Here is a 13,180-nt window from a genome sequence, read left to right on the forward strand (position 1 = left end):
AGCAATCAGTAGGTCCAGTTGACTAGTTTATGCTATCAGTCAGCTACTTATATATTTTTAAAATATACTGCCTGCATTTAGTTGTGTGTACCTATTGTCATTCAGGTTTTGTTAACTGATTTCCCCAATCCAAGCCCAGGTCATTTCATTTTTCTATTTTCAAACATTCTTCCTTCCCAGTTTGACAAGTGCATCTCCCTTTTTAGATCCACACATTCACTTCAATACTGTGGCCTTCGTCTTGAACTCCAGTAATACACAGGCCGAAGGAGTCAGAGAATGCTTTTGCTTTCCTCCTGATATTTCCTTCCCCAGGGAGAAGCTCCACTGTCCTGGCCTCTCTCTGACCCCTCACGTATTTCCTCCTATAGGATGTAAGGACTTATCCAACTGGGGAGTTTGGGAGCTGGGACTGGACCTGCAGCACCCTTTCTTTTCCTCTCACTTTCTCCTGGAAGTGAGCTACCCACAGCAAGCACCTGTCCAGGTCCAGAGTCTATCTCTATGGCACGAGTTGGGTGGGGGAGACATGGGAAGAGGCTAGACCTCCACAGTACTGCCTATGACTAGTGGGTAAATCTGCCTATTCTGGGATGCTGGAAGAGGAAGCCCCCTTGGCTACAGATATAAGCCACATTTTCCAATCTCAATATTACCAGATTAAAAGTGATTCTCCCACCCGTTGTACTGTGTTACGTTGTTTCTCAATTGATTCAGAACTCAGGTGATCAAGTAGGGTATTATTTATTAGGCTTCCTAAACACACACACACACAGACCACTCAGTTTCAGCTGTCAAAAAACAGCTATTGACATTTACAGAGATTCTATTATAAGTAGAAGAAATACTCTAATCTCAGAGACTGCTGCCACAGAAAACAGAAACACGGTTGCTTTTTTTGCCTAGGCCTCGGACTGGGTAGGTAAGAAATAAGGATATATGTTGTTAAGTGCCCTCAATTATAATTCATATTTCTTTTGCTATTAAAAAAATTCCAGGAGAAATGCAGTTGTACCTATATTTGCAAGCACACACACATACAATGACTGACTTAAATCTACTTTACATTCATTTTTCTATTTAACAACTGTGTTAATGAAACAATGCATTCTTTTTATCCTAAAAAGAGGCCTTAGCTGTATTGGCTCAATAATTTAACTTTGATTTATAAAAATGTATATAAAATTTTAACTATTCCTTAAGTAATTTGCTCTTCTACAAGATTTATGAAATGCAAATTTGTACATTCTTCACAAACTTTCTGGTCAAAGGATATATCTAAGTAAAACTTACCACACCCATGAAAAGTGGTTTTGAAATATCTAAATTTGCTCTCCAAGCAAAGAACAATGAATAAATGCAAAACATCCCAGTAAAAAGCCATACTAATGATGGATTCTGTCGGTCCCTACAAAAAATAATAAAAATGTCTAAAATATTTATATACACGAATGTCAAATATAATATCACAGGACTTTAAACTATTAGATCTATAAAAACTTTCCATTTTTAACTAGAAGCAAAGAGAGATCTCGGTTTTTAAAATCTGAGTTGAAACAACCAAAATATAGTAATAAACTCGAACTACAACTTGGGACTACACAGTAAAAGGATATAAAGCTAACATTCACAGAAGAAATGCAAACTACTAATTTTGTTAAATTTCAGAAGTGATCAAATATAGGCAAAATACAAATATTTTCATGCTTGAAATAATAAAGATTTAAGAACAATAAATCTCAATGTTGGTGTGAATGCAGTGGTATGACAATAAATGTTAGTATAATCCTTCAGAAAAGTTAATTTGATAATATTTTTATTAGAAGCCTTAAAATATTAATAATCATTGACTCAGTTATTTGTCATGCAGGCATAAATCTTTAAACAATAACCAGAAATGTAAATAAAGATTAATCCATAAAAATGTTTTGGTATTACTTATAATAGTGGAAAAAGTGGAAGCAATCTAAAGAGTTCTCAATAGAAGAACGGTTAAATTAATTCTCCTATGGTCATAGGATGTTCTATTACATAGACATTTAAATGATTTTAAGTATTTTTATAGTATGAAAAAATGTTCACAATAAAATGTTTAAGTGTCAAGTAAACAAAACTATAGATACATGTACAAATATATATTTACATACAAATACATACATTCAACAGACTAGATCATAAATGAATAAATTAATGGAGATTTACAGTGCTGCATTTTCCAGGGTTTCTTTTGTCATCAGGGATTACTTTTATCATCAGAGGAATTTAAATAATAGCTTCTTTTTAAAATCAGCAATAATAATCGGTTATGGCAGAGTAAGGAATCAAACCTGAAGTTTAGGACATCAAATGACTGCCTACTTAGACAGTAATATAATGCTCAATTTCTTGAAATCATTGATTTAGAATCAGAATAAAAGTAAGAAAACAATACATATTTATTTCAATAGATAGTTAGGAGAGTCATTTATTTGGAGTATAAAATAATACTGGCAATGTCCTACAGTGACATACTGAAAACATTAATTCAATTCATGAACATAGAAAAATAACAGGAAAAGGAATTGTATTACTTACTTTCTTGCTAAACATATATTTGCACAAACTGCAAGGGCTTGGATGTTGAATGAGAGTTCGGTCCTCATATTTGTTACTTGAGAACTGCAAAAAACAACCTAACTTATTGTTGGCAGGAAACAAATTTCATTAATTCCATGTAAAACATTCCTTGTAGGATACATTTGATTATACACTGGGCTTGGGTCAGATTTTCAAATTATGTCTTTTAAAGTTGGAAGAAAAAGTGCAATAGAAAGAGTTAAATAGTTCCAAGATGTTTTCCAATGGTAACATTTGGTTACCAACTTACATAATTTGGAATAGAATCAAGACAAATAATTTTTCTGTATTTTTGATATTGGTATACTGCATAGAATATCCGCGACTGGTTTGATAGGAAGCTGTTTGAAATGAACTTTTGAACTTTTTTCTGTTGGCAGTGTAGACATGGCCTCTAGTGATTTCGCAACTAATAATAAAATTAATTCAAATAGCTTTCTGGAGATCTAATATGAAGAAAATAAAGGCCATGAGAGAGAATTCCCAGCCATTCTTTTGTGGGTTATCTTTTTCCTTAAATGGTTTCCTTGTTTTCTATATCATTTGTTTTGGTTCAAAAAACATTTTAGCAATCTCAGAGAAATGTATTATTCTTTTTCCTACAAATAAACTAAATTTTTCCATTAACTCATATGCATTTTAAGTTATTATGTGAGTTCTAAAATAGCTTCTGCTCTAGCTGTCTCCAATTTTTAAAAAAGAAATGACTCTATACATCATCTCAAATAACTTTCTTCTCCCTACCGGCAATTTTACTGGAGAAAATGTGATACCATAATTATGGAAACCATACAATGTGTATTTTACTAATGAAGACTCATCTACTATGAGAAGACGTCCTTACTCATTTTCAAATACACTTGAAAAATTGATTCCAGCATGAGGCCCAGTTCAAACCATTCTTCAAAAGGAATGAAGTCAGTCTCAAAATTAATTCTTGGAGATCTATTGCTTAAGTGTAAGCGCTAAAAGATGGTCACTGCCTAAGGTTAGATTCAATAATTTCCTTGTACAGGATTGCAATTTAGAGATATGCATGGGGAAAAAATTTAATTTGCTTGACTGGAAAAGGGTAGATGATTAGCTTCTATCATTTTGAAGGATTTTCTCATAAGTTAATTATCAGTTGCCTTTTTCAACATTCCTGCCCACCTGAAACAATTAAAGACTAGAAATTCTCATTCAGGGAGTGCTAAGATTATGCCTTCATTCTACATGACGACTTGGTCCACACAAAAGTGTGGGTGTGAGTGGTCATCACTTTTGTCAAGTCTTTTTTTCTGGGTATACAGCCTGCTATTATTTTAATGTGAAGGAGGCCGTTAAGGGTCTCAATAGATGACTTTTACGTGCAACTAATAAAAGTTAGACATATGGTCTAGGATTACTCTCTAGCGTTCTTTGGAGTTCATGTAGGGTTTGCTAAGGCAAAATATAACAGCTATCCTTAATGCTATAACAATCTCTGGAAGGTAGATAGAAAAGGGCAGGCAGTGAGTCCTGCATGGAGCAAAGCAGAATAAAATGAAAGCTCAGAGACATTGATATGACATATGACTGTCTTTATCTTTATTTTATTTATTTATTTATCGAGACAGGGTCTCACTCTGTTGCCCAGGCTGGAGTACAGTGGCATGATACGATGAGGACTCACTGCAGCCTCGACCTCCTGGGCTCAAGTGATCCTCTCACCTCAGCCTCCTGAGTAGCTGTGACTACAGGTGCATACCACTATGCCTGTCTAATTTTTTTTTTTTTTTAATGTTTTTTAGGCTGGTTGTGTTAGCTCACTCCTGTAATCCCAGCACTTTGGGAGGCCAAGGCAGGTGGATCACTTGAGGCCAGGAGTTTGAGACCAGTCTGGCCAACATGGCGAGACCCTGTCTCTACTAAAAATACAAAAATTAGCTGGGTGTGGTAGCACGTACCTGTAATCCCAGCTACTCAGGAGGCTGAGGTGGGAGGATCGCTTGAACCCGGGAGGCGGAGGTTGCAGTGAGCAGAGATCTCACCACTGCACTCCAGCCTCGGTGACAGGGCAAGACTCCACCTCAAAAAACATTTTTTTTTTTTTTTTTTGCAGAGACAAGGTCTCACTATGTTGCCCAGGCTGGTCTCAAACTCCTGTGCTCAAGCGATCCTCCCACTTTGGCTTCCCAAAGTGCTGGGATTACAGGCATGAGCCACTGCACCTAGTGCCATCTTTATCTTTGAAAAGAAAACTGAGCTTCTTGTTACATTCTCCCAGTGAAAATGAGAAAGCCACAAAAGTCTCACACATAAAAAGAAATATTTAAAATCAATGGTGAGAACCATCAAAAGGTTATGTGAAAGTAACTGATGGCAGGGAGATATTTCCAAGATATAATGTAAAGTAGAAAACAGCAGGCTAATGAAACAGTATGTTTACTATGATCCTACTTTTAAAAAGAAACAAAAATCCTAAAAATATTAGAAAAATGTAGTCCAAAATATTAACAGATTAATAATAGTGGTTATCTCTGCATGTTGGATTTATAGGTAGTTTTAATTTTCTTATCTTTGCTTACCTGTATTTTCTAAGTTTTCTATAGAGATTATGTACCTTTTTTGAAGTAGAAAAAAGAAGTCATTTAAACAGAAAGGAAGGAAGGATGGCTGGAAGAAAGCAAGCTAGTAAGTAAATTACACCAAAATTGTGAGAACTCATAAACTGCCTCACGTATAAAGTTGAAATATTCTCCTCACAGTTTTTTCCAAACAGCCCCAAGAGTTCCAAATTAGTAATTAGTTAGGACATCACTTCAGTGTTGTAGAAACCTATTTTCTTCCAAAATTTTGTATCAGGTTGGTATGGATATCTTTCCACTTGTCTTAATCTGTAGGTTTTAAAGCAAATATTAACCCAGTTTTCAAAGAACACTATTAAATAATATAGATGAAAATATATTTGCTTAAGCCAGCTCTAATAAGGTTGGATGTTAAAAATACGGAAGCCAAAGATAGAGCTTATGGCAAGGATAGCCTAAGGAAGTCATAGGAGACATTACATAAATTAAGCTCTGAAATACTAAAAACCAAAATAACAAGAAAACAGTTGTTCAATGCAAGGTTGAAACATTTTCGTTCTATAAATACTCTATATAGTATTCTAATATTCACTGTTGTGTTTATTGCTCATTTTAAGCTCTATCTTATTGAGGGAGGTGCTAAAAATATTTGAGAGTACAGTTGGCCCTCTGCCTCCATGGGTTCTGCCTCCGTGGATTCAACTAACCTTAAATCAAAAAACTTTGGGGAAAAAACTGTCTGCACAAACATATACAGATGTTTTTTCTTGTCATAATTCCCTAGACAATACAGCATAACAACTATTTACACAGCATTGACATTGTACTAAGTATGATAAGTAATCTAGAGATGATTTACAGTATACAAGAGGATGTACACAGGTTATATACAAATATTATGCCATTTTATATCAGGACTTGAGCACCCATGGAGTTTTACATCCTCAGGAGTTCCTATAACCAATACCCCATGGATACCGAGGCACAACTATAAATACAAACAACTGTCAACTGTAGAGGTAAAAACTACTTCTCAGACACACTTTGTTACAAAGAAATGAACTCAGAAATCCCTAAAATCACTTAAAGGAACTAATAGAGAATTCATTTTAAAATAGTTTCAAATATTTCATACTCACAGCAATATTTCAGACATACTGGATCCTATTTCAGATTTGGCCTAAACACAAAAGACCAACGTTTATTTGCATAAGCATTAAACTGAAGCTTTATTAGGCTATTGTATTTTAACAATCTTGACTTAAAAGACATGGGTTTTCTTAAAAAATTTTTTTTTATTTTAGGTTCCGGGGTACATGAGCAGGTTTGTAACATAGGTTAAGTTGCATGTCAAGGGGGTTTGGTGTACAGATGATTTCATCACCCAGGTAATAAGCATAGTACCCAATAGGTAGTTTTTTTTGATCCATTCCCTCCTCCTACCCTCTGCCCTCAAGTACACATGTGTTCATGTGTACTCAATGTTTAGCTCCCACTTATAAATGAGAACATGTGGTATTTGGTGTTCTGTTCCTGCATTAGTTCACTTAGGACATTAACTCATTCCTTTTTTATGGCTGTGTAGTATTCCATGGTGTATATGTACCACATTTTAAAAAATCCAGTCTACTGTTGATGGGCATTTAGGTTGATTCTATGTCTTTTCTATTGTGAATAGTGTTGTGATGAACATATGTGCATATGTATCTTTATAGCAGAACAATTTATATTCCTTTGGATATATGGCCAATAATGGGATTGCTGGGTTGAATGGTAATTCTGTTTCAAGTTCTTTCAGAAATCGCCACATTGCTTTCCACAATGGCTGAACTAATTTACACTCCCACTAGCAGTGTATAAGCATTCTCTTTTCTCCAAAACCTCACCAGTATGTTTTTTGACTTTTTCATATAATAACCATTCTGACTTGTGTAAGATGGTATTTCATTGTGGTTCCAACTTTCATTTCTCTAATGATTAGTGATATTGAGCACTTTTTCATATGCTTTTTGGCTGTGTGTATGTCTAAAAGATACAGGTTTTAAATGTACAATGTATCATTTCTCTTCACTCAAAGTCTTTAGTTCAGAGTCTTACTGAATTTTTAAAGAGAAGTCAGTGAAAACTAATTTGGACATCGTTTAGGAAGAATTTTAGAAGTAATAATTGGCAGGCTGGGCACGGTGGCTCACACCTGTAATCCCAGCACTTTGGGAGGCTGAGGTGGGTGGATTACGAGGTCAGGAGCTCAAGACCAGCCTGGTCAACATGGTGAAACCCCATCTCTACTAAAAATACAAAAACTTAGCCGGGCATGGTGGTGCACATCTATAATCCCAGTTACTCAGGAAGCTGAGGCAGGAGAATCACTTGAACCCAGGAGATGGAGGTTGCAGCGAGCTGAGATCACTCCACTGCACTCCAGCCTCAGCGACAGAGTGAGACTCTGTCTCAAAAAACAAAAAAAAAAAAAAGCGGTGGGCGCGGTGGCTCAAGCCTGTAATCCCAGCACTTTGGGACACCGAGACGGGCGGATCACGAGGTCAGGAGATCGAAATCATCCTGGCTAATACGGTGAAACTCCGTCTCTACTAAAAACTACGAAAAACTAGCCGGGCGAGGTGGCGGGTGCCTGTAGTCCCAGCTACTCGGGAGGCTGAGGCAGGAGAATGGCGTAAACCCGGGAGGCGGAGCTTGCAGTGAGCAGAGATCGCGCCACTGCACTCCAGCCTGGGTGACAGAGGGAGACTCCGTCTCAAAAAAAAAAAAAAAAAAAAAAAGAAACAATAATTGGTTAGAAATCAGTTGAACTATTCCAGCAAAAATGATTTACATGTTAATAAATTAATAACCTTTTTATACTTCCATGATAGACTTTCCTTAAGCTCTTTATGGGCACTTTGATTAAAATTCATTACAACCTGTTCATCTATAATTTCACAATTATGTATGAATTATATAAATTTCAAATCTAGAATGGTCTTCAGACAATATTTTTATGGAATAACCAAAATAAGTAAAGCAGAATATAAATGTAAAGTATCAAACTCTCTAAGTCAAAATAATTAATATTTTTCCTTTTTATTATTCTATTTTATTATGAAACATCTCCTACATACAAAAAACATATATAATACATCTTTAAGGGTCAAAGAGCTTTTTAAAAATCTACAGATCCATCATTCAAGAAACAAAACCTAATCAAGATCATAAGGTATCTCACAAAGCCCTCAAAGACTTTTTCTCCCTTATCCCACAGCAGTAACTACTACCTTGAATTTGGTGTTAATTATTTCCCTATTTTTTATAAATACATAGTTCTACTACTTTTGTGTGTACCCTTGAACAATAGATTGTTTAGTTTTTGCATGGTTTAGAGTTCTGTATAAGTGGTATTATATACTACATACTCTTCTGAGACTTGCCTTCTTAAGTAGGACACAAAAGGACAAACCAAGAAAGAAAAACCTGATATAACTGTCTATATGAAAATAAAAAATCTTCTGCTTATCCTTTCATTTTTCAGATTATCTTTACTGCGACTATATTTAGTGTGTTCCCTTAATATGTCTTAGGAAAAGCAAGGCCTTTTCAACTTCTTTGGAGCACACTGTTTCCATTTAGTGAACTCATATCTTATGAGGCATTTACAGATATGTCTTGAGTTTTAAAAACTAGATACTAACATAAACACTGTTCATGAAATATGTAAAAAAATAAATAATAAGAAGTGGTTTGGTCAAAGAAAATTTTTTAAATGGAGGATTTTTTTTTTGCCTTCGATCTTTTCCAAATAGTTTTATTCACAGATCAATTGCCCATAGTGACTCACTGCTAACAAGACTGAAATTCTTCAACTGTAGGTGGAAGACTTTTTAATGATTGCTATCCTAAAAAGTATATTCAGGATATACAACTACATGATGTTAAATTAAGTGATTCCAACTTTTCTCTAACATATATCAAAGGCCCTATTCCAAGGGGCAAGTTTGTTACATAAATAACCAAAATAAAAATCTGATCCACTGTCACTGATAAATATTGTTTTTTTTAATCAAGGCCCAGGTAGAACACTGAAGTTTTACCAGGCTGAAGGTTCCATATTCTTCCCTGAGAAAATGTGTCAAAAATCCTTGCAGCGTTGTCTGGTCTCCCCAGGTCCACCGGGCGTGATTAAGGTAAGATGAGATGGGAAGGTGGATATAGGGCAGCAAACCAGCAGAGAAGTACAGGCTCAACTTCAACAAAGAGCCCAGGGAGAGTTCCTGCATCAGAGCACATCGGGTGGTAAAACAATGTTTATTTTAGTAGATTCATCCTGGAACTTCAAGAACATATCAAGGAAAACACCAAATATGTTTACTCAGAGCTGATCTCCCAATTTATATTAAGTCACCACAGAATACTATGTTAAACCTTCTGATTACTATGGATTACTAGAAAATTGCATCAGCCTGAACTCCTCTGCATGGCAGGTGAAAGCTGAGTGAAGCAAACAATATTAGCAAAGGCTCATGAGTATCATGTTTACTGCATCACTTACATTTAAAACCATGTCATGACAAGCAGCATTGCACAGCTAAGATAACCTGCTTGGAAGTGATTATGTGTTGTTTGGCTGATTTTGAATATGCCCAAAATACAATTCTAAGACCAATTCACTTTATCATCATCATTAGGAGTAGACTTCAACTATATCTATTATTATGATTATACGTTGACAATTCTTTCAACAAGGGTTTTGAACATTTCAATGTTGGCATAAATGCAACTAGCTTTTATATAAACTCCAAGCTCATTCAAATGCTTTTTTTCCCCCCTCAATTTACAATTAATTTCCCCTAATTAAAGAAAATTAGTTGTTATAAAAATGCTGCTTCATATACCTTATTTGGGAAAACATATTTCTCATTTGTAAAATACTTTTCTTAAAGGACAATATTGGCAAAGTTTTACAAATATTAAATCCAAAAGAATATGAATTCTGGTATATTCAATCAATTCCTGTGTATCTGAACCAAGATTCAAATACTGCTTACTTTAGTAACTGGGAGAGGTGTTCTCTCACAAATATCGTATTTGGAAATTGCCAATTTTTCCTTTACAAAAAAGAGAAATTCATATGTGAGAATGAATATAAGAATCAAGGTTCACATTCACCAGAGGTAGAACAAGCAGTTGATTTACATTAGCATTTTCAAATAAACATTCGTAATTGAAAATGAAGTGTTTTATTACAGTACTGATTTCATTTGAGATTTCTATAGCAGTAATGAGATGCAAAAAAATGATGGCATGAAAGGAGTGTAAGAAATAACTAATCTAACAACATGCCTTTGCTATTCTTAAAATTAGTTTTAAAGAAAGTAAATGCTTATTTTTGCACAGTTTCTGCATATTATAAAGTTGAATTTAGATTGGTAAGATGAGTTGCTGCAGAATTTTCCTTTTGTGTGAAAAATAAACAGGGAGACAATTGCATAAGAGCTATTGCAGAGTTGGGGAATAAGTGGTTCCTAATCCTAACTGCACATTAAAATCACCTGGGGAACTTCTTAAAAATACTGATATCTGGGCCTCACCCCAGATCATTTATATCAGAATTATTTTGGGGTAGAATCAAGTTTTAGCATAAATAAATAAATAAATAAATATATATACACACACACCCCCATGTATATATGTACATATAGATACACATACACATATGTACCTACATTACTATATACATAGGTACATTTGTGTATATATACACACAAACAAACACGAACTTTTAAAAAGTTTCTCAGATAAGCAGCCAGGGTTGAAACCAACTGACTCAGGACTTTCTGCTCTGTCTCAAATCACCTCACAGTGAGATCCAACTACCCTGTTACTTCATTGGTAGGCCTTATTTTCTAGCCTCTGCTTTTTAACTAATGGGAAATAAAGAGTCACAGTTCTCACAATTTCATCACTCTCTGTAGCTTACCTCAGTACAGGGAAAACAGGCCCTTAGTACAGGCTCCGAAATTATCAACTCTGAATCCTCCATGTTTTACAGAAACTACATGTCTCTCCTTTCAATCAATTAACGTGAAATATGTGCTGAGAATGCACCCCTCTGATGTCTGTTCAGGTTAGAAGCCTGGCTAAGATGACTGATATTAGAGGGAGATGAATCCATCCACCCCCACTGATTCACAAGAGAAATATTTGGGCCTCTTTCTTGTATTCCACAGAAAAGATTCACTGAGTTATATTTCATACCTCCATTTTTAATCAAGCATTTATATAATAAAAGGCCATATAAAGAACTTACTATACACTATAAAACCACTGTTAAAGACACTGCTTGTTATGCCGTTTAATAAGCTTTACATAAGGACCTACATGATTGACTTCACAAAATTCAGTGCCAACGAAAAGTTCTTTCCTGTCAACTGCTATGTTTCCCTTTTACTCATTTTATTTTATTTTTTATTTTTATTTTTTGGAGACAGAGTCTTGCTCTGTCACCCAGGCTGGAGTGCGGTGGCACGATATTGGCTCACTGCAACCTCCGCCTCTTGGGTTCAAGCGATTCTCCTGCCTCAGCCTCCCAAGTAACTGGGACTACAGGCACACACTGCTACGCCTGGCTACTTTTTTTTGTATTTTTAGTAGAGACAGAGTTTCACCATGTTGCCCAGACTGGTCTCGAACTCCTGAGCTCAGGCAATCCACCTGCCTTGGCCTCCCAAAGTGCTAAGATTACAGGCATGAGCCACCACACCCAGCCCCTTTTACTTACTTTTTAATCACATCATAAAAATTTTATAACCTCCATATTACCGTTTTTGCTTTACTGTTAAGAAGCTAATGTGTTCAAGCACAGTAAATAAAGCTATCTAAAGCTTTGGTATAATTATTTCCCTATCTCTAGATAATAATTTTATTTGTTTTATATGTTTTCTATTGTAATTCTGATTATAACTGGGTATAATGAACAAATAATAAAAGGATAAGTAAAGCTGAGTTTGTACACAAACAAACAATAAGGTAAAAAGACTCTAGTGCTGGCTTTGTATATAGACTACTTTAACCTCTGGGTACCTAAATCTCTCATTGCCTAATGAAGTAATTTTCCTATGTTGCTTTATATTGCCATTTTAATTCACAATCATTTTTTTTTCTTTCAGAGAAGAAATAACAATAAATCCTTTTTAATTCTAGGGAATCTATTTTGAGAAAACAACACTGTTACCAGAGATTTTATTATTTAGTTCACAATAGCAGTGATGTCTGTTTTGTTGAGAGCTGACTCTTCAGCACCTGGAGCAAGCATATGGCACAGGGCAAGGACTCGGCACACAGTTAAATAAATGAAGTATGATGGCACACCACTCTGTGTCTTAGAATGTATAAAATGATAATTAAGAAAATTTTATATTGTTGCTTTAAGTCCTTTCAGCCTACTTTCATCGAGACGCTATTCAGAATCAGTCACAAAATTATGGAACAGGCCAGATGCCACTGCAATCAATACCGCATAATTTCTGTAAATCCTATTTTTTTCAGTCAATATTGTTAGGCCCTAGGGTTATTTATGCTTTACATGAAACCCAAGAAAAATTAAAGTCTGAAATTTTCTCATGATAAAAATGTTATATAAAACCTAAGTAAAATATTGTACATTTTTATTTTTACAAAACTCAAAAACCTACCTTTTTTTTTAAAAGTTGAAAGAGAATCCAAGGTATTATGCACAAAACATAGAGTATTATTGTGTGCTGGTTACATAAGCTAAGGCCACAGCAGAAAGCACCAATTTTAGCTATCTGAAAATAAATTTTAAAAAATTAAGTAAAAAATTCACCTAACACTCTAAGAACAATAACAAAAAGCCATTTTTATATTAAAACCAAGCATTTGTATCCTAAGTTAGGTTAAAATCAACCTCTAAGATGCAAGCAGTTATACTTTTTTTAAATAATCACTAATATTTGTTACTATTATTTTTGTTAATATTTTCCATGTTCATCAAATAATTGTAG

At 34.8% G+C, this 13,180-nt stretch overlaps 1 protein-coding gene across 4 annotated transcripts in view; it reads right to left on the reverse strand.

Annotated features, from left to right (window-relative positions):
* TMEM260 (transmembrane protein 260) overlaps window positions 1-13,180 on the reverse strand; it is a 63,610-nt gene that overhangs the window by 25,377 nt on the left and 25,053 nt on the right. For 3 of the 4 annotated variants that reach the window (XR_002523366.2, XM_021941253.2, XM_021941252.2), the window contains exons 5-9: window positions 12,851-12,964; window positions 9,251-9,430; window positions 6,305-6,345; window positions 2,575-2,658; window positions 1,294-1,408 (exon numbers count right to left, since the gene is read on the reverse strand). Coding sequence is in view for 3 of the 4 variants with exons in the window: in XM_021941253.2 (XP_021796945.1) it covers window positions 1,294-1,408; window positions 2,575-2,658; window positions 6,305-6,345; window positions 9,251-9,430; window positions 12,851-12,964 (534 nt within the window). In the remaining variant the exon portion in view is untranslated. The remainder of the gene's footprint in view (window positions 1-1,293; window positions 1,409-2,574; window positions 2,659-6,304; window positions 6,346-9,250; window positions 9,431-12,850; window positions 12,965-13,180) is intronic. The other variant, XM_031668086.1, reaches the window with a different exon arrangement.

Source organism: Papio anubis, chromosome 7 (assembly GCF_008728515.1).
Source record: "Papio anubis isolate 15944 chromosome 7, Panubis1.0, whole genome shotgun sequence".
Taxonomy (NCBI): Eukaryota; Metazoa; Chordata; class Mammalia; order Primates; family Cercopithecidae; genus Papio; species Papio anubis.